We start from the raw sequence: 26419 nt of genomic DNA on the forward strand, positions 1-26419 counted from the left end.
GTAAAAAGCAGAATTAAAATACTGCTTATGCATGAATTACAACTATGTAAAATGTGAAAATCTCTAAAAAAAAAAAATCAGCAGATGCATCAGCGCATTACATTTACATGCTGAGTTCCTTCTTTTCTGTCAAGTTGCTTAAGTTTGTCAAACTGTCCCCCCTACAATAGCTTGGTCTTATGCAAGCATGAAAAGCTATGTTGATTAACAAGGTATTTTGATTTCTGCTGCAATACCTCAGAAGGATGATGTGTTTTCTGATAAATTGCCTCTATTCAATATATTTGTACTTACTTAGTCAACAAATACCAACCACTGTCCATGTGCCAGGCACTGCATTAAGCAGCAGATATTCAATGGCGAGTAGACATGGTCCCTGGTCTCCAGGACTTCCAGTTTGGTGGCAAGAGATATACTGCCAAAAATTATATGGGATTTGAGCACACTAAAGGGTTCTTGATTCCAGGGTGTTGTTAAGCAAGGGAAGCAAACTAGTCTGGCACACCGGGGAAGATCTCCCTGATGAAGATTACATAGGCGTTTTCCTGCTGAAGAGTATAGGAGAGTTGAGGGGGAGAGAACAGAAGTAGAAAGACTTTAAGGGGCGAAAAGAATGTCATGCTGGAAGAACAAAAAGGTCTGCAGGGTTGGGGCACAGTACACGGGCGGGCTACAGTCCATAGTGTTGCAGAGTCTGCCAGGACTGAGCGACACACACACACACGGAAGAGGGGTCTAGGAAGGGGTCAGACTGTGTGGAGCTTTATTAAAGATATTGCCAGCATATGAAATGGACTGGGGGATGAACACGGGGATGTGTGAATACCAGAAGACTACTTAATAAACCATTGTGGCAGTCCAGATGAGACAGATGATGGCCGTCTGGATGAGAGCAGTGGCATTGTGAAATACATGGATTTAAAGCATATTTAAAATGCAGAATAGACATGACAAGGAGACTGGTAGGTATGAAGTGTGTGAGGGATGGACAAGTCAAGGGTGACACCTAGATTTCTGGCTAGAATTGGGTGGTGCACTGGTAACCATTTCCTCAAGTAGGAAATACTGATAGAGCAGATTTGATGGAGCAAGAGGACTTGAGCTTTGGGATTTGGTGGGTTTGAGTTGCCTGTGAAATATGCAAGGGAGAATGTCTAGTTGGCTCTAAGTGGATATTCAGGTAGATGTTCGGGAGAGTTCAGGAGAGGAGGATAGAGTAGAGATGTGCCCAAATCTATCACTGGCCTTGGAAAAATATGGGAGAACCTAAGAAGTATGTACAAAATGAGAAAAAGGATTTGGGAATCAAAACCTGAGAATGTACAGCAAGTAGACAAGAAACTGGCAATTAGGAAAGAGTGGTCAAAGAAGTACTAGAAAAACTAGATATCACATCAAGTAAAGGAAGAGCTGTTTGAAAAGGAGGGTTTAATGTTGCTAGGAGGACTAGTAAAATGAGAACCATTAGTAGTCCTACTGAGAATTTTTGTAGAGTGATGGGAACAGTCTAGATTAAAATGGGTTGAGAGGTGGGCAGGAGGTGAGAAACTTTTGACACTTTTAGATCTGGCTGTAAAGACGAAGAAAGTAAAAGGTCAGTATTTACAGCAGGACACAAGGTCATGCTTTATTTAAAGACAGATTTAATACACCTATACATCTAAATGCTGATGCAAAGGAGCCAGTCGAGAGACTCCTGCTGGTGCTGCTGCGTGTGAAGCTGTCCGTGCACAATCCCTGAGCACAGGTGAAGGCATTAGCCACAGCTTGGGGGTCACTGCAATAAGAATGAGGAAGGCTCAAAGGTGGGGATAGAAAGACTTGCAGACTCGGTGTCAGGCAAGCTGAAGTTCATGACCGTGCCTATTCTCTCCCTGAAGCTGTAGAGTGTGGGAGGAGGTGAGGGCTTTGCAGGTCTGAGAAATGAAGACTGAGGTAGCAGCTGTGGGGAGCTAGCTCGAGTGTGAGCTGGTGAGGAAAGCATGGCCTAGTGCAGAGAAACATGTCCTAGCCTGCACTGTGTGGGAAAGGTTTTCTTCTAAATACAGGCTGCTCTGTTTCGGTACATGGAGGAAAAAGAGGCAGGCAGTAATTCTTCTTTTTGTCTTTTAGCCCAAACTGCAGGAAGATCCAAGGTTAATTTGTACCTGAATAATGGTAACTCTTGCCTATTACTGACACTTTAGTTGGCTACCACTTCCTTTGACACTCTGACATGTTAGTTTTTCTTATATAAGAAAACTTCGATTGCCTGGGCTGCCGCTCTTGTTCTACTTCCCATCTTTCAGAGTCATGACATCTGAAAGTACAATGCAGGGCTTTTAAATGTTTTAGATCAGTACTTCGATGTCAGCAGCTGATACAAATATGACCTAATATATAAAACAAATCCAGTTACTATATAGGTTCTGTCACGTAGCAGTTAATTGAGAAAGACAGTTTCTCATTATTGGTTTCTATAATATACCTGCTGAATTTAGGAGATTCATAAAGCAACACAAAATTATATTTAAAATGTTCAAGCAAGGAGATGTGTTATCATTTTCTGGGAGAGGGAGAAAGGTACAGGCGGATACATTATGAGGAGATGGAGACCCCGCAGTAGAAATCATGGCCCTGTCACCTGCAACCATGTGACTGAGCTCCTGTAAGTTTCTTTTCTATAAAATCAGAATAGTAAGGAGAGCAGCCAAGGTGGCCGAGTAGAAGGCCGCTGAGCTCACCTCCTCTCACAAGCACACCCACCAAATCACAACTATTGCACAACAACCATGGCTGAAAAAATAATGGAAACTGCCAGCAAAGGTCTTCTACAGCTAAAGACATAAGGGAGGAACCATAATGACTTGGGTAGTAGGGGCGGACTCATGACACAGTTAAACCCCATATGCCCTGGGCAGGTGACCCACAACCTGGAGAATGCTGCTGCAGAGGTTCTTCTGCAGGAGAGTTCTGAGCCTCACGTCAGGCTCCCCAGCCTGGGAGTCTGGCACTGGAAAACGAGCCCCCTAGCATTTGGCTTTGAGGGCCAGTGGGGCTTAATTATGGAAGCCCTACAGGACTGGGGGAAACAGACTTCAATCTTAAAGGAAGCACACAAAATCTCATGCTTACTGGGACCCAAGGCAAAAGCAAAAATCTGATAGGAGCCTAAGCCAGACCTACCTGCTGATCTTGGAGAAGCTCCTGGAGAGGTGTGAGGGTGGCTATGGCTCACCCAAGGGGTACAGAGAGTGGTGGCAGTAATACTGGGGAACATTCAACCACAGGATCACTCCTGGCAGCTGCCATATTGGCTCATTAGTGCCAAGGCCTGGCCCCGCCCATCAGCCTGTAGGCTCTAGTGCTGGGATGACTCAGGCCGAACAATGGGGTGGGGACACGGTCCACCCACCAGCAGACAGGCAGTTTAGAGACTGAAGAGCTCACAGCCACCTAGACATGGCCCTAGACATGGCTCAGCCCACCAGAGGGCCAAGACCCGGCTCCACAAACTGGCCGACAGGCACCAGGAAAGCTGCACAAGCCCTAGACTGGCTCCATCCACCAGGGGGTGGGGCAAGAGAATTACGAGACTGCAACGCAGGCCAGACTCTACCCTGGGACCAGGTGGGCTCTGCCCCTGCCCATGAGCTGGGCAACACAACCTTCAGGACACTCCAGACTCCACACCCAACTGTGTCAGGAACTGGCGCTTTCCTACCAATGATCTGAAAGCAGCTCTGGGAACTCTGGGCCCTGAAGCCAGACTTCAGGAACCAGTTCCGCTTGCCAGGAGTCTGGCACCAACCCCAGGATCTGGCTTCACCTGCCAGTAGGTGGGCAACAGCCCCAGAGTCTTCAGGACCCCGACTCTGCCCCAGGTCGGGGCAGAATTCCATAACTGGCCACCTCAGGACCAGGCCTGTGAAACAATAGGCAGCAGAATTTGCACAAGGCAGGGCGTGGCAACCAGACAGACTAGGGGCATGCCAAACTTAGCAGACAGCCCGTACAGTCAGCCTGCCACGACAGACGGGCCCACGCGGACCTGTCAGGAGGACGCTCCAGAGCATACAGTTTGGGTTATGAGAGGGCAGTGCACTGCCAGGATACACAGGATGCCTCCTACAGAGGGCTACTTCTCCAAGGTCAGGAATAGTAAGTAACCTATCACATATGCAAAAACATGTATGGCTGAGTTCCTTCACTGCTCACCTGAAACTATCACGCCATTGTTCATCGGCCATATCCCAATACAAAATAAAGTTTAAACACACACACAAATACAAACAGCAGCTTGGTCAGACAAAAAGGAGCAGCAGAAGAAAATGGTCCAGGTGAAGGAACAAGATGAAAATACAGAAATAATAAGTGAAGTGGGGACAGGCCAGAAAGAGTTCAGAGTAATAATTGTAAAGATGATCAAAGAACTATGGAGGAGAAGAGATGCACAGAAAAGTTAGAAGTTTTTAACAAAGAGTCAGAAAATATAAAAGGACAACCAAAGATGAACAATAAATAATTGAGATGAAAAATGCACTACTATTGAAGGAATCAACAGTAGACGAAATGATTCAGAAGAACAGACCGCTGAGCTGGAAGAGAGAGTAGTGGAAATCACTGTTGTTAAACAGAAAAACGAAAAAAAGAATGAAAAGAAATGAGGACAGTTTGAGAGACATCAGGCACACTAATACTTGCATTATAAGGGTCCCAGGAGGAGGAGAGAGAAGCTGCCTGAGAAAATATTTGAAGAGATAACAGCAGAAAACCTCCCTAACCTAGAAAAGGAAAGAGACACCCAAGGCCAGGAAGCAGAGTCCCATAAAGGATTAATCCAGAGAGGAACATACCAAGATGCACTGTAATCAAAATGACAAAAATGAAAGATAAACAGAGAATACTAAAAGCATCAAGGGAAAAGCAACAAACAACATACCAGGGAACTCCCATAAGGCTATAATCTAATTTTTAGCAGCAATTCTGCAGGCAAGAAAGCAGTGGCATGATATATTTAGGTGCTGAGAGGGAAAACCTACAACCTTATTCAGATTTGCTGGAGAAATTAAAAGCATTATAGATAAGCAAAAGCTAAAAGAATTTAGCACCAACAAACCAGCTTTACAACACATGTTAAAAGAGTTTCTCTAGGCAAAAAAGCCTACATCTAGAAAAAGCTCACTGGTAAAGGCAAACACACAGGAAAGGTAAGAAATCATCCACACACAAAGCTAGTAGGGAGGTTGAAAGATAAAAGTAATAAAATCATCTATATCCACAATAAGCATTTAAAGGATAAACAAAACAACTAGATGTAAAGTATGATATCTAAAACAATAATCATAAGAGGAGGAGAGTACAAATGCAGGCTATTTTAAACGTATTTGAAATTAAGAGACAAGCAACTTAAAACAATCATATATGTAACAGACTGCTACACAAAAAGCTGATGGCAAGAGCAAACCAAAAATCTATACTAGATATACACACAAAAAAAGAAAAAGGAATCCAAATATAACACCAACGATAGTCACCAAGTCACGAGAGACAACAACAAAAGAAGGGGGAGGGGAAAGACCTACAAAAACAAATCCAAAACAATGAACAAGACGGCAATAAGAACATACAGACCTATAATTGTCTTAAATATAAGCAGACTAAATGCTCCAACCAAAAAACACAGACTGACCAAACGGATACAAAAACAAGACCTGTATATATGCTGCCTACAAAAGACCCACAGATCTAGAAACATATGCGGACTGACACTGAGGGGATGGAAAAGGGTATTTCACACAAATAGAAATCAAAGGAAAGCCAGAGTAGCAATACTTCTATCAGACAAAATAGACTTTAAAATAAAAGACTGTTATGAGAGACAAAGGATACTACATATGATCAAGGGATCAATCCAAGGAGATACAACACTTGCAAATATATATGCACCTAACAGAGGAGCACCTCAATATATATGGCAAATATTAACAGAAATAAATAGTGAAATCAACAGTAATCCTGTAGTTACATCAATGGACAGAGCATCCAGACAGAAAAAGAAACATAAACCTTAAATAACACATTAGACCAGAGGGACTTGATTAGACCAGAGGGACTTAATTACAGACAAGATCAATGAAAACGAAAAGCTGGTTCTTTGAAAAGATAAGCAAAATTGATGAATCTTTAGCCAGACTTATCAAGAAAAAAAAGGGAGAGGACCCAAATTGGTAAAATCAAATTCAATTTCATTTTGCAGATGAGGCTACTGAATCTCAAACCTGCCCGAGACTATAACTGATACTGCTTGGACTGATCAGAACATTCATGCTCTTTCCCACACAATGGGATGTAATTTCTTTAAACATTTTCTTTTCTAAGTGCTGGTAGAAAAAATTTAGTATCAGTAAACAGTCACATGACTGAGAAATTCTACTTTGCCACTTCAATGGAATACTTATTAAACCATACAGTCAATACGGATATAGCAAAAACTAAAGATAAAAATAACAGGATATCTGAAAACAGCATGGTTCAGTGTGGTAATTGCTCAATCCTATTTTGAAAAACCTGCTTAACTACTGAATGTTCTGAAGCTGAACTTTGCACACTGGATCTTTCTGACTCTAAAACAAGCGAACACAATACCAACAAAAGATCTTTTTCCTATTATGTACCATGTAACATCGATGGTATATGGCCATGCAGGTGTATGACTTAAACAGGCTGCTATCGAGTAAAATATTACAAGCTAAGACTCTTAAGTTCTGTCATTTACAATGTTAACAAAAATGGCATATTCAAACTTTTACAGTAGACTACCTTGTGGTACAATTCAATCATGGTATTTATCTGGAAAAGGAGATCTTTGGTTTTAATTTATAAGACTGTACTAGTTTCGGTCAAAAAATTTCTTTCTGGGATGAATCTTAGGGAGACAGGAAAGATTGCTCCCACAGGTACTGTTCTAAGACGGAGACAATCTGACATCTAGATATACTTTACACTATCATTATCAGAAGGACAACAACTTTTCCCAGAGAAGACTCCGAGCTTTTCAGTCTCGACTATATGCCTAAGCCAATGGTTATTGAAACAATATTGCCTTATCATTATCTACACTCCTGGCTTCAGCAATTGTGTCCTTTTGCGATTCCTCCCTCCCTATTCCACCTCCATGCCTGATTGCCTGTTGCTAATTTTTTTTTTTCCTGCTCCCAGCTTCCATTAGGTATCCCTATCTATTTCAAATATACTGACTTGAAATGAAAATTTTTTTGGTAGCTTTCTCTTTGACTTTTAGTTTCAACTTATGCCTGCTATGTGACCTGTACTTATTTACACTTACTGGGTTTTCCCTTCCTGACTAAAAGGAACTGGGTTATTGCCTCTGTGGTCACTGAGTGGTGAGGTTATTTTGAGCCATGAGGGCCGGGGGCAGGGTTAGGCTAGGAAGGTAGCTGAAATTATAAGTTTTGCAGCTGAAGCTAATCTTTGGCTTTCAAGTCTCATATACATTGTAATCTAATCCTCATTAAGAATAGAATATGTGTATATGACATATCATTTAAATTGTTATTTGAAATAACTGTAAAAACACATCCATAATTTAGAAGGAAGAGCACTTCATTTTACTCGTTTCCACATTTCAAAAATTACACTGTCTGCATTTTGAATTAAGTGAAAGAGTTGAGAAAGGTCACTTTTTCTCCTTTGTATTTCAAAAATAAACAAACTTTGACTAAGTTTCAGATGCAAAACAAGAGGTCCACCACAGACATTAATTTTAACAAAGTTATTTAAGAGTCCCCCTTTCTTAAAGGGCTCCAGGAATTAGATGGGTGACTATGGGCTAACACCATCTTTATCAAGTATTGGCAAAGGTTATAGATGGGAAAGCCTTCGCTTGTTGAACGGAAGAGGAGGTATCACAGAACTGAGTAACTGATAAAACTTCAATCTTGAATTAGGTTAGGTCTTGATCTGCTTCCAGCTAGTTCATCTCTTGAAATATGTGGGCTGTGCAATAAGTCTTTGGTTGCTGTATGATTTTCTTCTTGCTTCTAAATTTCACATATTCTCAATTTGTTTTACAGATCAATCTTTTTTCTTTGGACTAAACCAATGTGGATAAGGGAGCCCAAAAGGGAATTAATCAGTTTTGGTGCATATTTTGAAGACACTTTCACAGAACATATTGCTCTGAAGTTAGGGTTAAAGTGACACTTTCCATTAGGATAATGTGGAGGACAACATTCTCTCAGGAGAAAGTAAGCACTCTAAGCTTTCCTTTCCTAGGCATCTTCCCTCAGGCACTGAGACTGCAGCCATCCAATTCATGGGGACAGGCAGAAAGAGACTTCAAAAGTCAAACATATTTCAACAGCTAATTTTTGGCAAGTCTGGCAATGAGATCTTTCCATTCTTCTCTCTTCTTTGTGATGTATGTAGGAGTGAGTAGCTGCAGTAGTGATTCTGGCTGTTGTCTAAAGAAGTTCTGACACAAGGCCTCAGTGTTACATATCACGTACATCCCACAGTCATAGCTGTTTTGTTGAGCAGGGGCTTTCTCTTCCACAAAGGCCAGTTTGTTTCCTTTTCTGCCTAAGAAAGCTTCTAGTTTCTCTGCTACCTGTTTTGCATGGAATGAGTTACTTCCACCATAAGAATCATAATGAAAAAAGCCATTTTTATCTTGCAGATAAACCAACAAGCTCCAGTGGGTTCCCCCAGCTGCGTGGTTGGAATTATCATTGATGGCTAAAAATATAACTCTCTTATTGCGGAGGTCCAAGGGTTCAAGGAACATGTCGATTTCTGCTGGGTTGCCAGTGCACTTGATGAACTGAGTAACTTCGGGGCTGATGAAACAGACTTCGTCAGAGCAGTCATGAAATTGACTGTTGGCAAAGTACTCAAAGGCAAACCCAATAACATGGTCATTGAGCCAGCTTGGAGGATCCAGTAGTGAGACGTCTGATTGCCGCAGTAGACTGTCCATGTAACTCAAGACTACTGGGTCCATCTTGTACTGACCAGAGCTGCTCAGAAATTCCAGAAGCTGAAGGAGAGGCAGAAGACAATATTTACTGTTGAATACGATACTTGACTGTAAAATGGGGATCATAAATAGCAGTTGCTCTTACAAGGTTTGGGGTAAAGATTAAATATAATTGTTAAGTGTTTAGCAACCATGCATGGTTAAGGATAAACATTAAAAAAAACACAACACATCTAATTTAACAACCAGAATGAAAAATTTGGAAATTCTCCATATGAAATAGTAAGCACAGACTTAAAAATCTCTTAAAATGCTGAGATTAGTTAAAATTATAACTATCAAACTCTATATCATTAACCATATATTCGCCCCTTTAATGAATATGCATTATAAGAATGGCAAATTATGTTAAAGATGAATTATCAGAGACCAATTTAAATGTTACTAATTACTAAGAGAAACAGTTTCCATTTCAACATTAATTTTCAAGAGATAAGATAAAATATTGCTTCCTCATTGCGTGATGGAAAGTGACAGTGATTAGAGTTGTAGTTAAAAGGAACTGTAATTTCAAGAACAGAAAACAATGGGAGAAATACAAATGAAATTCATTCCTGGTTCTTCCTAGTTAGTAACATGAATGACAGTCTTTCCCGTCTTTAACCTCAAGGGGCAAGATGAAGACTATACAGTGTTTATACCGTAACTTAGGAATTCTTTTGGCAGTGAGGCGTGGCAAAGGAATCAGGCAATCTGGGTCTAGCCCTAGTTCTACCACTGATTTGCTGGTATCATCCGATTTTTGTCCTTGTTTCTAGTTATCTGTAAAAAGGCCCCAGAGAGTTGTAGAAAAGGCCAAATAATTTTACTTGAAGGTATTAAAAAGAGTATAAAATAAAATGTTGTTCAAATAGTATTTATGTTATTAATTGGATAACAGTAAGATGATAAGGCTATGTTTTTACCACTGGTCATGTATGAATGTGAGAGTTGGACTGTGAGGAAGGCTGAGTGCCAAAGAATTGATGGTTTTGAACTGTGGTGTTGGAGAAGACTCTTGAGAGTCCCTTGGACTGCAAGGAGATCCAACCAGTCCATTCGAAAGGAGATCAGCCCTGGGATTTCTTTGGAAGGAATGATGCTAAAGCTGAAACTCCAGTACTTTGGCCACCTCATGCGAAGAGTTGACTCACTGGAAAAGACTCTGATGCTGGGAGGGATTGGGGGCAGGAGGAGAAGGGGACGACAGAGGATGAGATGGCTGGATGGCATCACTAACTTGATGGACGTGAGTCTGAGTGAACTCCAGAAGTTGGTGATGGACAGGGAGGCCTGGCATGCTGCTATTCACGGGGTTGCAAAGAGTCGGACATGACTGAGCAACTGAACTGAAGATAAGACAATTTGGATAGAGGCCCAAACCAATCAAAGCAAATAAGGTTTGGAAACAAATGTCCATTTATACATCTTGTTCAAATGAAGGCATGACTAAATTAAGAGTGGGAGCAAGACAAGTCATAGAGTAAGATTTATATGCTCATGATCCTCTTAAGCAAGGTGTTGACAGAGACAAGAAGTCTGATAAGTGTGGTAATACTGATATGACATTTAAACTCAGAGTTCACTGCTTATGCACTCACTTGGCAACATAACAATATTTCTAGAAATCACAAAGCAATAAACTGCCCCATGCAGATTGAGAGTGCAAAGCAAAGTGTATTATAAGAAAATAATACTGCTATGAAAGACTAGGCTAGAATAGTGACATCAATTTAATCAATTCTGGCCATTAGATCAGTTATTTTACCACTTGGTTAGAGTATTGAAACAATAAATTTTTTTGACACAATCATTTTCATATCATCAAAACCCTGCAAAAACCCACAGAGTGAAATAAATGTACTCCTGAAGAAAAGAAAGCTAAAGTAACGATGTAATTAGGAAGCACCAAAGATGGTTTTTCTGTGCATACAGAATATCATAATATGAACTATTTCAAAATGAATACAAGGCTGTTGATGAGTGGATATACCTATATAAAATAAGACAGCATGAATTAAGATTTTTCTTAAGAAGAAAGAATAACTTGAGCAGAGGCCTAAACTGGAGCTAGGAACAAAATTAACGAGGCATAGAGCACGTTTGTTATGGGTGGGCCACAAATTTGGCTCTTAGCTTTTGGCAGCTAACTACAGAGTGTTAAGTTAAACATTCACAATGTCCATAAGGGAAAAACAAAGCAACTGCTCAGGAGAAGTAAAAGCATTCTTTGTATTAAGGTCAGACAGATTTCTCTCAAGAAATTTTCATAAAAAACATGGAGTATCATAATGAATGCCCATAACATCTTTATATTATGGGACATTAATATATATAACATATATGGGGTATATAATATTGTTGTAAAAGATGAAATAATTTCACAGTACTATTTCTAACAATGATCTTTAATATTCAGTCTGATGGGAAAAGAGCAAACAGCTATCTAGTAAAAGCAGCTGTAGAGAGGCTAGGTGCTCAGCTGGTTGCTGATGGGACTGTATTTAAGAATATATGAGTATGAAAAAGGAATGACTGCATGCGCCTTGAGCAAGGCTTCTTGACTCTCTCCCTCATGTCTTCAGTGACTACTAAGAGTGGTAAGGGCCAGATGGCAATGCTTGCTAAATACTTGGAGACCTGCTCTCTAAGCTGCCAGCTGAAATCAGTCCTGTACATTAAGAGCAAATCCAACTAGGGATAGAAGCTCACAAGAAGGGTGTCTGAATAGACATGCATCTCACCATGGAGAATGTGTCCACAAGTAGGGTCAAGATTTTCTTTAGAAAATAGTTTTTGTGGTGTGTCTGATTTTGAAAACATCCAACATATAGATAATGTGTCAATCAAGGACTTAATTCTATTCCATACAGTTCAGTTGCTCAGTTGTGTCTGACTCTTTGCAACTCCATGAATCGCAGCACGCCAGGCCTCCCTGTCCATCACCAACTCCCAGATTTCACCCAAACTCACGTCCATCGAGTCGGTGATGCCATCCAGCCATCCCATCCTGTTGTCCCCTTCTCCTCCTGCCCTCAATCCCTCCCAGCATCAGAGTCTTTTCCAATGAGTCAACTCTTCGCATGAGGTGGCCAAAGTACTGGAGTTTCAGCTTTAGCATCATTCTTTCCAAAGAACACCTAGGACTGATCTCCTTTCGAATGGACTGGTTGGATCTCCTTGCAGTCCAAGGGACTCTCAAGAGTCTTCTCCAACACCACAGTTCAACAGCATCAATTCCTTGGCACTCAGCTTTCTTCACAGTCCAACTCTCACATCCACACATGACTACTGGAAAAAGCATAACCTTGATTAGATGGACCTTTGTTGGCAAAGTAATGAGTCTCTGCTTTTTAATATGCTATCTAGGTTGGTCATAACTTTCCTTCCATACAGCATGATTGCAATAGGTTAGCCATAACAATTCTAAAGCAAATGAAACCAAACTGGTCAAACCACCTTGGCCAAGAAAATGGACGCTAAAGCTCACATCTTAAGACTTGAATTTTAGACTCCATTCTGTTATTCAGTGGTTATGTCATCATAAAAAACTACTTCATTTCTTTAAGCCAGTTTCCTTTTCTGTAAAGTGAGAATATTAATACATGACCTTTACCACAGGGTATGTGCCAATATTAAATGAAGAACCACAGGTAACTAACATTTAAAAAAGTATAACATACGGTAACATTTAAAAAAATGTAACATACGGTAGCATTTCTGGATATCTATGGGGTCATCAGGAAATTTACATCCCAGCATCTGGTAACTGTAGTATATCACACTGAACAAATGTTTACTGAATGTTTCCTATGTGCTAGGGGCTAGAAAATCAAAATGGGAATAAAAGTCATAGTTTTTACCCTCACTGAGCTTAACCCTATTATGTTATAATGAACCCATAATGAATATACATATCTCTTTTACTCAATAAATACCTATCAAGTAGCTAATGCAGATGGAGAAGGAAATGCAACCCACTCCAGTATTCTTGCCTGGAGAATTTCAGGGACAGAGGAGCCTGGTGGGCTGCAGTCCATGGGGTAACAAACAGTCAGACACAACTGAGCGACTAACACACACACATCTAATGCAGGTGTCATGGAAAATATAAAGACGTGTAAGGTGGCTTATACTCAAAAGAAAAAAACTGGTAAACCACAAATAAAATGAATTCAAAAGGGAAATGCATGGAGAGCTCAAATTAGGAAAGTCTTCAAGGAGAAAGTGGCATAAAAGTGGGCTCTTGAAAAGCAGAGAGGTGGATGCATGGAGGAGGGCATTAAGAAGGCAGAGGCAAGGAAAGTGCCTTTAAGTTTAGTCCACTCTGGCTGGAATGAAGTGGGAACAGTGATGCAGATGAAGGTTGGAGGAAGATTATTAGAATTTAGGTGCTGATAAACTGATTTCTAGGTGTAAAGTCTAGAACTTATACTGGAGGAAATGGGGAGCCATTAATGGCTATGTCAATGCTTTAGAAAGACTGATGATTCAGGCATGGTATATAGGATTAATTGGTAGGGAGAGACATTGGAGATAGAGATCAATTCGATTTTTAATGAAAGTAAAGCTAGGAGGAGGATATGATGTAAACCAGGGGAAATGGTAGTAGGGGAAAGGCAAGGAGGAAAAGATATTATAGACAGAATCAGTAAGGGATCAGAGGAGGGTAGATAAGAGAGAAGAATTAAGAAACAGTTTGGAGAATTTTGTTGGAGTGACCAGAAGGGCAATGATCCCATCATTAATGGGGTAAGGGGACAAAAAGAGATGGAAGTAGGCCTAGCACAAGAACTGGAGACATTTAGAACCATCCTAGGGATATTTCCTTTCTATACAGCGAGTACTGTACTTAGCATATCTGAGGTACAATTAATGTTTGTCAGATGAATGAAATACTTTTAAAGGGAGTCAGGAAATACAAATTAAGGGAAATAAGGCATATAACATTTTTATATTGTAATATCCCTGTTTTTGCTTTAGTTTTGTGTTTTGTCTGTTTTCTTCTGTTGATTAGTAGTAAATTCCTTTACAATTTAAAGATCTATGTTTTTGGTCTTGGTGGAAGGTATAGGAATACTGGGGAGACAATGACTTCCTCATAGTTGTGTGTGTAAAACTAAAATACAGTATAGTTCTATGTTCTGGAGCCAGGAGGCTTTGAGTTTGGGCTCTGACTTCCACTTGCTAACTGTGCGACTGGCTGGGCAAGCTATTCATCCTCTTTCCAGGCCTCATTTTCCTCATGAGTAAAATGAGGTGGTAATAAAACCTGTCTCTCAGAGCTGCTTTATGAATTAGAAACATGACTGAAAAGACTTAGCACGTTCTCTGGTAGATGGCAAGCTCTCAAGGAAAACGTGTTTCCTTCCCCATTCCCTATATATTTTGGGTGGTAATAATGGACCTTAAAGATTTCTCAAAAATAAAGAGTCTGTTTGTCTCTTTATATAAAGGTACAAAGATAGATCCGGCCAGGGCAGGACTGTGCATTTGAACTTTTCCTTTGACGTGAGCAGAGGTGAATGCTAACACCACAGAAAAGTAGTCTCTCAACCTGAGTGAAGCAATGTTGTTAGCGTGTCATCAGCATACTCAAACCTGGTGGTGGTGGTGGTGGTCAGTGGCTTCAGTCACGTCTGACTCTTTGTAACCCCAGGCACCTCTGTCCATGGGTTTCTCCAGGCAAGAATACTGGAGTGGGTTGCCATTTCCTTCTCCAGGGGATCTTCCTGACCCAGGGATTAAACCCACATCTCTAGAGTCTCCTGTGTTGCAGGCAGACTCTTGTAATTATGGGGTTTACTTTAGTATATCTTCCAACTTCTACAGCTAAGTGAAAACTGAATTCAAAGTATAGAACACTTCCCAAAATATTTAATTTTAACAAGAGACTATTTTTTAATATTCATCTTAAAATCCTTAAAGTGTATATGACTTAAATATTTCTGTTATAAAAACCAGGCAATTAAATAAAAATTAAAGGGAAAATTATAATTCAACAAGAACCATTCTGATTTCCTGCTGATATAAGTAAGGCAAGAAGCTGCAGGTTCAGTAGGAAAAACACTAGGTTGGGAGTCAGCAGATTTGGGATTCAATTCAGATCTGCAATCAACCAGTTGTTCGACTCTGGAGAAGACATTTAAAACCCTTGGGTCTCATCTGTAAAGTGAGGTTTGGACCAGATAAATAGTGGTTCTACCCGGGGAGGCATGTCAGAATCCTCTATGGAGATTTTAAACACGTGATCTGTCTCTGGGGGGAGGGTCCGGGCACCTGTATCTTTAAGATGTTTCCAAGTGACTCTCTGATTTCTCCAAGATTCCTCTAGCTATGGGCTTCCACAGTGGCTCAGTGGTAAAGAGTCTGCCTGCAACACAGGAGACTCTAGAGATGTGGGTTTAATCCCTGGGTCAGAAGATTCCCTGGAGAAGGAAATGGCAACCCACTCCAGTATTCTTGCCTGGAGAAACCCATGGACAGAGGTGCCTGGGGTTACAAAGAGTCAGACATGACTAAAGCCACTGACCACCACCACCACCACTAGCCATAGGGTTCTACAATTCTAGCTCTCATCTTTAAAATCTTCCCTTCCTCTCTAAAGTTTTACTGGAACAAAATCATGCTCATTAGTTCACATATTCTTTATGGCTACTTTTAAAAAATGTTTATCTATTTGGCTGTGACAGGTCTTACAGGTGGTGGCCAAGTCTTCCTTGAAGCAGGTAGGATCTAGCTCACCGACCAGGGACCGAACCTGGGCCCTCCGCAATGGGAGCGAGGAGTCTTACCACTGAACCACCAGGGAAGTCTTTTATGGCTATTTTTCAGCTATAAGAGCTCAGTAGCCTGTGAAGTCTAACATATTTACTGTTTGGCCTCTCAGACAAAAACTTTGCCAGTCTCTGTTCTAGACCATATAATGTAATCTGTTGTAAATGCCTAGGCTGAATTAATTTTAAGAGCTTTTAGGGGTCTAATAAAGCACTGAGGCTATTTGTTAAAATATCTTTAAGATAGAGATTAACCTTTAACTAGAGGTATTACTGCCAATTCAATTGGAATTTTTGATGAGGAAATGCTTAATTAGTAGATATAAGAACTGTCTACTTTATAGATGCGTGAGTAAATATTCATTTTATAAGATCAAAAATATACATCAAGATTTTAATTAATAAGCATTTTTAAGTATGTAGCAATTCTCATAACTTTTGGGATAATATGCCTGTTGTGGTTAAAATAACAGTAGTGATCCAGATAAGCTTTACTGTAAAGCCCCAAAGAAAACCTACTATCCCAGAACTGTGACCTTTATTCATTCCCCCCCCCTCAATTATTCAGTAAGAGTTCCTTAAAAAAAAAAAAGGAACAGCTTCATTCAGTTATGTTTTTAAACACTGTAAAGTGCAAAGTGCAGCTGTTTATCATTTTAAGTGAAGATTCTAACAGTCAGTAGTTTCTAAATGCAATTTTCTTTCCCCCTCCTCACTCCCTTCAGTTTTTGTTTTAAATTATATCTAACTGCAACTGCTCACAAATGTGGTCAGCGCTCCTATACATATATGGCTAGCTGCTAGCAAGATTCAATACACACACACAAACACACACCAAAATCAAACACAGGCTAACTCCAATGCATCTTCCTAGAGCTTCAATTTCACTAGCATTGGGGGAAAAGAGCTAAGCAATTTAAATATTTTTTAAATCTTAAATACTAAAAATATTTTAATCAGTGACTTACAATACCTTAATTATTAACATAAACATGGATATAACAGCATAAAATGCAACATCAGCACAGATTTTTAAAATAAGAGATTAGCAGAGCACTTTTGCACCAGAGGAAAGCAATTATCTCTGCTTCATTCACCTTACTCTGATGGCTTGGACACTTCAGTGGAAGAGTTTAGTTAGTCTCCAAACTTGATAGCTAGAGGTGGTGGTCAGTGGTTCAGTCATGTTTGACTCTTTGTAACCCCCAGGCACCTCTGTCCATGGGATTCTCCAGGCAAGAATACTGGAGTGGGTTGCCATTTCCTTCTCCAGGGAATCTTCCTGACCCAGGGATTGAACCCATGTCTCCAGAGTCTCCTGCATTGCAGGCAGATTCTTTACCAACTGCCTGCAATGCAGGAGACCTGGGTTCGATCCCTGGGTCGGGAAGATCCCCTGGAGAAGGGAATGGCAACCCACTCCAGTATTCTTGCCTGGAGAATCCCATGGACTGAAGTATAGCCCAGGGGGTCACAAAGAATTAGACATGATTGAGTGACTAACACTTTCATACTTGATAGGCCTGTAACATAAATCACTAATTCTTAGGAACCAGATTCCCTAATAAACCAATTGATAAGTCTTGCTGATTCTACAGCCAAAATGTTCTGGACCTGTCCCAACACTTTCCATCTTCACTACCACCACCTCAGTCAAGTCCATCATTATTTCTTATCTTGATAGAGCCTAACACGTCTCCTTATTTCCACTATTGACCCCTCCAGTAAATTCACCATACAGCTGTCAAGAGTAATTGTTTAAACATTTAAGTGAGCTCACATTTGTCCTGTCCTCTGGCAGTACACTGTCACACTCAGGAATAAATGTGAACTTCCCACCCTAGCTGCTTACAATCCTCCCACCTCCCACCCCACCCTCCAATGATTACATGGCCGTAGGCCCCTCTCCAACCTTATTTCCACTACTCTTCCCCCTTGCCCACTAAGCTCCAGCCACACCAACTTTCCTCAAACATGCCATGTTTTCTTCCTCCTGAGGGCTGGGCTACTAGCTGTGCCTGAACCTTCTAGTGGTTGGCACCATGTGCTGGGTAATTTCAGTTTAAATGCCACTTATTCACAGAGCTCTCCCATGTTCATCCAAAACAAGAGGCCACCACTCTCTTGTCCCCTAATTTCAATTCCTTGTGGAACTGAAATAGACAGCACTTGTGGTTATCTGACAGTTTCTTTTTCACTGTTTCTTCATTAATATTTTCCCCCTCTCCCTGAGGCCAAAAACATAAGCTCCATGATCATAAGAGAATAAAGAATCTTCTCTGCCTAAATCTGCTTACCATTCTGGTCCCCTGGACCTTCAACAAAACTTGTTGGGCATATGCTCAGTAAATAATAATTGTAGAATAAATGGATACTCACCTGATATAAATCATGTTCTGCAAATAAATTTTTACTGTTGAGTCTTAGAAGTATAAGTGGAAGTCGCTCAGTTGTGTCCGACTCTTTGCGACCCCATGGAATAGCCCATGGAATTCTCCAGGCCAGAATACTGGAGTGGGTAACTGCTTCCTTCTCCAGGGAATCTTCGCAACCCAGGGATCAAACCCAGGTCTCCTGCACTGCAGGCGGATTCTTTACCACCTGAGCCACCAGCAAAGCCCCTTAGATGTATAAAGGACTTTCATTCCTTTTAGTCTAACTTCCTACCCCAGGAAGGAATTTTTCATTTCTATTCTCAGGGAAAAACATGCAGGAGTTTGACTTACAACTAGCTGTGTAATATTAGAGCAGAAATAGCTAAGTCAATACAACTGTAAAAAAACCAAATCCATGCAATTGGAAACTTTAAATATGATGAAGACATTACAAATCAGTGGGAGAAATATAGGGATTATTCCACGTTTTCACTGATCACTATGTCTTATAGCAGTGCAATCCAGTAGGACTTTCAGTAACAATGGAAATGCTCTTCATCTGCAATGTCCAATATAGTAGCCACTAGCCACACTAGCTATTGAGCACTGGCAAAGGGCTAGTGAGACTGAAGGACTGATTTTATTTAATTTTAACTCAAATTTAAACAGCTACATGTGGGCAGTGGCTACTATTTTGTTTTCTTCAGCTGCACCTTGTGGCATTTGGGATCTTAGTTCTCCAACCAGAGATTGAGCCCCCTGGAAGCATGGAATCTTAAAGACTTGACTACCTGGGAAGTCCCATGGCTACTATTTTGGACAGCACAGTTTCATAGACTTTTACAGGCATTTCAGGAAAGAAGAAGATTACATGGTTAAGTAAGTTAGGGAAATGCTACATCCCCAAACTCCTTATTGTTGACTCACGATGCACACAAGCATATTAGAGGCTAGGAGAGGTTCTGCAATACAGAAACTTAACTTTTCTCAGTCTGATTCTTTCCCAGCTCCTTTGACCAATGGAACACTTTTTGTTTTCTGTTTTGGTATAATATCTATTAACACCTCACCAACTGTGCAGTGACGTTTGGGATATGCTAACTGGGAAATTTAATAAATGACACTGGGACAATTTGTTAATCATTTGATTAGAAAAAAACTGAAGCTAAATCCTTACTTCAGACCTCATATTGAATTCTATTTCAGATCGAATGAAATTTAAATGCTAAAAAGTGAAACAAAAATATTAAAACAGAGCTTAAAAACACCTTATACAGCTGGCCAATACACACACGAAAAGATACCCAACATCTTATTCATAATCAAAGAAATGTACGTTGAATTAAGATTTCATTGTTCACCTGTTAAATTAGCAAAGATAGGAAAACTGATAATAACCGGCATTGCTGAGTAACTACAGGAAAATGCAGTCTCACTGTAAACAGGAGTGTAAACTAATGTGAGTTTTCTGAAGGATAATTTGCCATTATATTTTAATATTTTGGAAATATGTAGGTATTACACTTTCAGAAATTCATCTTAAGCGAAACTTTAGGATACATGCAAAAATTTAACAAGGATGTTTACCACAGTAATATTTGTAAAAGAAAAACTGGAAATAATCCCAAAGTTTAAAAGAGGACTGGTAAAAAGAACAGGGTTTCCATTTAATGGAATACTTTTCGGCCATTAAAAAATAATTTATTGACATAGAAAGATGCTCATAATATGTTATGAAAAGAAAGGTTATATAAAAACTTGTACAAAATTAGTCAAGGATGATAGCTGTCTATAATCACACATTTTTAAGAATAGGATTTTAATACTTTTAAACTTTTTTCTAACTTTTGATATTGCTTTATCCCCCCCCCCCTTTTCTAATGAGTATATAACCAAGAAATACAGCTACTTTCATTCATTCAAGAAAGAAATGTAGCACCTCTCACTTTTACAGTCACCTAAAATCTATCTGGGGCTTCCTTGGTGGCTCAGATGGTAAAGAACCTGCCTGCAATGTGGGAGACATGGGTTTGATCCCTGGGTCAGGAAGATCACCTGGGGAAGCAAATGGCAACTCACTCCAGTATTCCTGCCTGGAGAGTTTCATGGACAGAGGAGCCTGACAGGCTATAGTTCACACGACTAAGTGACTAACACACACACGCAAAATATGTTTCTTTGACTCGCTGGTCTCACTTATGTCCTCTAGGAAAAAACAATAAGTCTAATCTCTCTTGCACAAAGTTTCAAACACAAATATTTAAATATAATCTGATGTTCATTAAAATTAAATTATACCCAACTTTTCATGTATAATTCCATTTGAATTTCACAAAATGAATCACATTCAAGACCAAATGTGCTTTTCATGTCAGACTAAGCAGAAAAATTTTCAGGAAGGAAGTTGAAGCCTTATTTTTTGGTTTCAATTTCCCCTAATTAAACATTTCCTTTTAATGCTAGCCTAACCCATCCAGAGATTTGTATCAAGTGGCATGTAAAAATTACCATCAAGATTTTATATCTTTCTTGAAGACAAAGATTAGTTTTCACTCATGCCTGCTATCTTCAGTGCCTGAAAACACAAGATTGTTAAACACACAAGATTTCTCAATTTTATAAGTTATTTATGCGTGTGTGCTAAGTTGCTTCAGTTGGGGTCTGACTCTGCGACCCCATGGACATAGCCCGCAGGGCTCCTCTGTACACGGGATTCTCCAGGCAAGAATACTGGAGCTGGTTGCTGTGCCTTCCTCCAGGGGATCTTCCCAACCCAGGGATTGAATCCCCAGGTATCTTACATCTCTTGCACTGGGGGTAGGTTCTTTACCTCTAGCAGCACATGGGAAGCCCCAAATTATTTATAAATTTGAACAATATACCTCTCACATGAATCTTTTACCAACAGAGGAATTCAGCTCTCAAAGCAGAAAAACCATTTGGTATGATGATGATGCCTGGTAACTCACCAGCCATAAATTCCACTTGGCCCTCCCTTGGGCCAGGGAGATAGACTAAGTAACCTTTTAGGATTTCTTCTAGCACTGAGGCTCTCTATTTATGGTTCTGTTACTTATTAGGCATGGTTAAGGGGTCATGGATCAGAAAAAAAAAAACTTTAGTCTACCATTACACTTCAAAGGTTCCATCTATAGTTGTGTCACAATTTTTTCCCCCCTTTCCTATATACTTTGTGTAAATACCAGCCTTTTCTAGAAATGATTTTGTTTAAATTTTCTGAGAAATGACTTAATTGCAAAATTTGAAATGACTGGGACTGTAAATATAGTGGATGGGGAGGACACTTTTAATGAGAGGTTTGAGTAAGATATATTTTACAAAGGAGTAGACAGAATTTTATTTAGTATATAGCTAATATTATACCTTAGGTGATAAGATGTGGTCAAGCTAAAGTTATAATCTGCCTGGTTTCATAAATCACTGCACACACAGTAGCTATATGCAAACATCTGGTTTAAAAGAGAATGAAAAAGGCATCGTTTTTAAATTATTTGTCTTGTAGATTTCAAAGCCTGGTAAATTATTTTCTTCCATAGTTAAAAGGTAAACTGTTAGTACAAACTCCTCTTTTAATGAGTCTCAAAAATGTGCTTGGTGAATAGCAGGTGCTCAATAAATATTTTATGAACAAATAAAATAGTGAATTTGTTTTATTGTGCTGATAGGAAAACAGGGTCTGATGGGACCCAATTGTGAATACAGAATTTATCTTTAAATGTTAATTAACACAAATACTTGCTGAGTTATCTGATGAGGTCTGAATTACAGATTATTAAATAGGACTAAACATTTCCAGCATCTACATATTTTAGCTGTTAATGTAAAGTGCAAAGCTGCTACAATAAACAGTAACGGGAAAATTATAGCCAGAAATCCACAAGTTACTGTTTTGAAGGAATTTATTAACCTATCACACTACTCTGTGACAGCATTTACTTATTTTTTTGGCCATGAGGGAAGGCAGGCCTAAGATATTTTAAATCTACAATATAGATGCTCAAAAATAGTAACTGTAATCAGGACAATTGTTTCAGTATCACAACTGTGTTCTAGTGCTTTTATAATGGGTGAATGCTCAAAGGTGTAGTCATCTAACTGGAAGCCAGAGAAAGGAACTTTCAGAGATTTTCTGTAAGTAATGAAAATCCCTCAGAAATTCAAGAATTCTCCTTTAAAATAGACCTGTTCCCCCATTCCCTACGAAAAGGAAACTTGAACCATACCAATAGGTAGATAGACAAGTGAATATAAACTAGTCATGCTGAAGAAAATAGAATCTGGTCCAGGAAACTAACTTTACATTACTTACTTGGTTTAGTAATACCTGGGCCTCAAATTTAATGTTTTTAATAATATGGTTAAAAAGGCACATCATTTGAGGAGTAACTGGGATTTGAGCAGTAAGTTTTCTATAGTCTGGCAACGGTCAATTTCCAAAAAGATGGGTTCCCTAGGCCTTGAGGACTTCCTTTTTGTTTACTAATGCATTTACCCAGCAAAGAAGGTTTAAGGAATTGGCAAGGAGACGAGTCTTGACCTTAAAAGTCACAACTGTAGAACTCACAGGTGTAGACGGAAATATAACCAAAGAAAGGCCTTGACAACATCTAGGAACCTAGATACATGGTAAAGTGAAGTCGCTCAGTCGTGTCCCACTCTTTGCGACCCCATGGACTGTAGCCTACCAGGCTCCTCAGTCCATGGAATGTTCCAGGCAAGAGTACTAGAGTGGGTTGCCATTTCCTTCTCCCGGGGATGTTCCCAACCCAGGGATCGAACCCAAGTCTCCCGCACTGTAGCTTTACCATCTGAGCCACCCGGGAAGCCCAGATACATGGTAAAGTCACTGCTTATTAGACGTTCTAACATTATCACTACACTACAAAAGAAAGGGCTAGCCTCTTGACCTGGAAAAATGCTAACAGATCTATACACAGGTGTGCACCTCTTTGTTGAAAGGCATGTAATTTAGTCCAATCTTTTCCTTTAGGTTGGTCACACTGGGGAAATAAAGGAACTTAGTAGACTCTTTAGAGATTGCTTTATGATAAAATTTAGTTTTTTAAAAAATTTAATTAATTGCTGGTCTAGCCTATTCATTCCTATCTTCTCTTTTGATAGAATGTAACCTGTACATTACTGCTAATTATTTTTCAAATAGAACTCTAGTTTCATTATCCTGCTCCAAGTTTTCAAACATTTCTCCATTGTCTACCAAAATTAAGTACAAACTACAGCATGGCATAAAATAATTTGAACAAAAATAGCCCTAACCTATCTTTCCCAATTTACTTCCTTGTACTTATCCTATATAGCCAAAAGCTCAGTTCTCAAATTATTAGGCAACAGTTTATTAGTAGCAGTTACTGCAACTAAATTATAGGAAAAGAGAAATTGCCAGTTTCCTATGCTGATTCCAACAGAAAGGTTGAGAAGTGAACACTGCTCAAGTACTTTTCCAAAACACTTACTTGATCTGTTGTGATCTTGTTTAAAACCATTACAGTGAGCTATTTATAAATCTAGGATCCTTGGACCAGAAGGTGGCTAGAATTAACAGTTCCATGAACTTGGATTAGTCGAAAAAATTGCAACTTTTCAATAACCTCTAGCTGAAATTTAACATCTTCAATAAGTGTAGGCAATAATCCTCATATTACTGGTGTCTTTGTCACCAATAGGAATATACTTCCAAATCACATTAAAGTTGTTACAGGTGTCTCAAAATAAAATTTATACTCATCACTATTTTGAAATTACATAATTACCTGGTACCATAAAGAAGGCTGAGCACTGAAGAATCGATGCTTTTGAAACGTGGTGTTGGAGAAGACTCCTGAAAGTCCCTAGGACAGCAAGGAGATCCAACCAGTCAATCCTAAAGGAAATTCAATCCTGAATATTCAATGGAAGGACTGATGCTGAAGTGCCAATATTTTGGACACCTGATGGGAAGAGCTGACTCATTAGAAAAGACCCTGATGCTGGGAAAGATGGAAAGCAAGAGAAGGGGACGACAAAGGATGAGGTTGGATGGCATCACCGACTCAATGGACATGAGTTTGCGTAAACTCCGGCAGTTGGTGAAGGATAGGGAGGCCCAGCATGCTGCTGTCCATGGGGTCGCAGAGAGTGGGACATGACTGACTGAACAACAGACCTGCTGCCTGATGTTATTTAATGTGTAAGGAATCGCATATGTAACTACATCACACACGTTTTTATATTTTTACAACTTTCAATAAAAATAACTTCATTTGTTTCTATGTATTTTATTTTACACATCTTTATTATACATATTAATTGCTTGTAGAATATAACCTAAACACTTTAGCATGGAATTCAAGGCTCTTCATTATCTGTTCACACCCACTTTTTCATCTTCATCTCTGTCCCACCCCTACTTTTCATACTAAACTCTAGTCACACCAGACAATGGTGACTCACTCTTATCTGGTGGCTGATAAGTTTTCGAATTAACCCTAGTTAAACCATTCAGTGGCTTGGGCTTTGCCTTACACAGACTTTCTCTGCCTGCCAAAAGAATTCTTTTAAAGGTTTGTTTTTCCTAATACTATGAGGTCCTAATAGGGCTGATTCTTAAGTCTTTCTCATTCCTTACTCAAATGATTGATGAATTATAAAAGACAGTTTGTAAACTGGCATGGCACTGTGTACTGTACTCATCTCTAGGGGTCTGAAGTTTGCTCTTGACTCTCATAAATTAGCCCAGCTTTGATCTTCTGGGGTAAAGAAATGGGGATGGCCTGGAGCTGGAAGCCTGGATCCCCAGCTGATCAACCCTGGATGGAAGGGAAAACGAAAGAGAGCAGTAACTGAGGTGGACCTGATTAAGACTGAAGGATGGAACTGTGCCAGAGGGAAAGGCAGGAGTGACTCTTTCCCCCATTTTCCAGAGCCATTATTCAAAACTTCATCACTCTGACCAAGCTCCCATTCCATCTCCAACTCTTTCTCATCAGATGACTCCCATCTTAATGTTACAGGGCCACTTTTATCAACCTTCTGCCCTCCCCTGCTTCTCATTGCTTTCCTTTGTTCTAGTTGAGTGGTTTTTAACCCACAGCCTTACTCATCTCAGAAGTTAAAGAAAAAAAAAAAACACCGATACCTGGGTTTAATCGGCCTCAGGTGGAGCAACTGCATTGGTTTTATAATTAAAAAGCTTTTCAGGTGACTCTAATGTGCATACAAGATTGAAAGCCACGAGTATTCTTGGTTTTGTAAGTTAAATACTCGCACCAATAAATTGTCTTCTCGGTTCCATGGTACTTTTATGCCCCAAAGTCTCCCATCTTGAAAACAGTCTTGTGGCCCACACGCTTGCCCCTAACCACTTTACAACGATGTTTTTTAAAGGGTAGCCTACACTTGCGTGGTTTTCACCAGCTATATTCTTTAACTTTTTACTCTTTCGGCCAGTACTAGCACATGCTTTTGTACTTTCTGCTTCTATCTCTTCTCCTATTTTTTTGACCACCTACTGCTCACTAGCCTTTTAACAAAAATTAAGAGTGACTCAAAGGTCACCTTGGAAGGGGTTCCTCAAGTCTTTCTACACAACCATGCTCAAGAGTATCCTGTCGGTTTTTTCTCCCTACTTTAATTTTACTTTACTACCACTGCGAATCCTCTCCTCGTCTCTGACAGAGCGCTTCAGAAAGCTGAAACTATTTCATTTGCTTCTGACTTTCTGGAGTCCAACGCACAGAAACCATTCAGTGAAAAGTCTGAGGGATGAATGAAAAGTAGAACTAGGAAACGGAGGTCGGGGGCGGGGAAATACAGGGCTTGTGTGTGGAAACCAGGAAAGGGGGCTAACAGGAGTGTCGCTGAGAATTCTTGCCATAATTGAAAATGGGGCACAGATACGCTAGATCTTCGTGAACTGCAAAGCGGTCCCCTGCCCGGACCCACAGACCAACAAACCAAAGTAGGGAGCAGGTTTCTTACCTGCTTCGGGCCTCACCACCCCTACCAGCCTCCAAACAGCTCTGTACTGGCCGGAAAAGCTGCGCTATAGTCGTAAATCCAGAGTTTTCTACCCCCAACATTGCGACATTCCTCTCTAGTTCTCTAAGGCGGAGGCTCCCAGCTCTGCCGTAAAGTGAGGAAGAAAGTTTTGGGCGGGGCCGCCTGAGGCCCATGAGACGGGGCGTGTCCGCCCGAGGCAATTGAAATGGGGCGTGTCCGCGCAAGCGCACGTT

The 26419-nt window shown here is 40.0% G+C and overlaps 1 protein-coding gene across 4 annotated transcripts; it reads right to left on the reverse strand.

Moving 5' to 3' along the window:
- On the reverse strand, positions 6229 to 26300 carry SENP8 (SUMO/sentrin peptidase family member, NEDD8 specific). 4 transcript variants are annotated; one of them, XM_005685173.3, is made up of 2 exons: positions 26166 to 26273; positions 6229 to 9040 (listed from the first exon to the last, which is right to left on the reverse strand). In XM_005685173.3, the coding sequence occupies exon 2, from the start codon at positions 9002 to 9004 to the stop codon at positions 8366 to 8368; it is 639 nt and encodes a 212-aa protein (XP_005685230.1). In that variant the 5' UTR covers positions 9005 to 9040; positions 26166 to 26273; the 3' UTR covers positions 6229 to 8365. The 4 variants fall into 4 exon arrangements, 3 of the variants coding, with proteins under 3 accessions (XP_005685230.1, XP_005685231.1, XP_005685229.1); XM_005685174.2 differs by lacking the exon at positions 26166 to 26273 and adding an exon at positions 23960 to 24006; XM_005685172.3 differs by lacking the exon at positions 26166 to 26273 and adding an exon at positions 11993 to 12023.

Source organism: Capra hircus, chromosome 10 (genome assembly GCF_001704415.2).
Source record: "Capra hircus breed San Clemente chromosome 10, ASM170441v1, whole genome shotgun sequence".
NCBI classification, from domain to species: Eukaryota; Metazoa; Chordata; class Mammalia; order Artiodactyla; family Bovidae; genus Capra; species Capra hircus.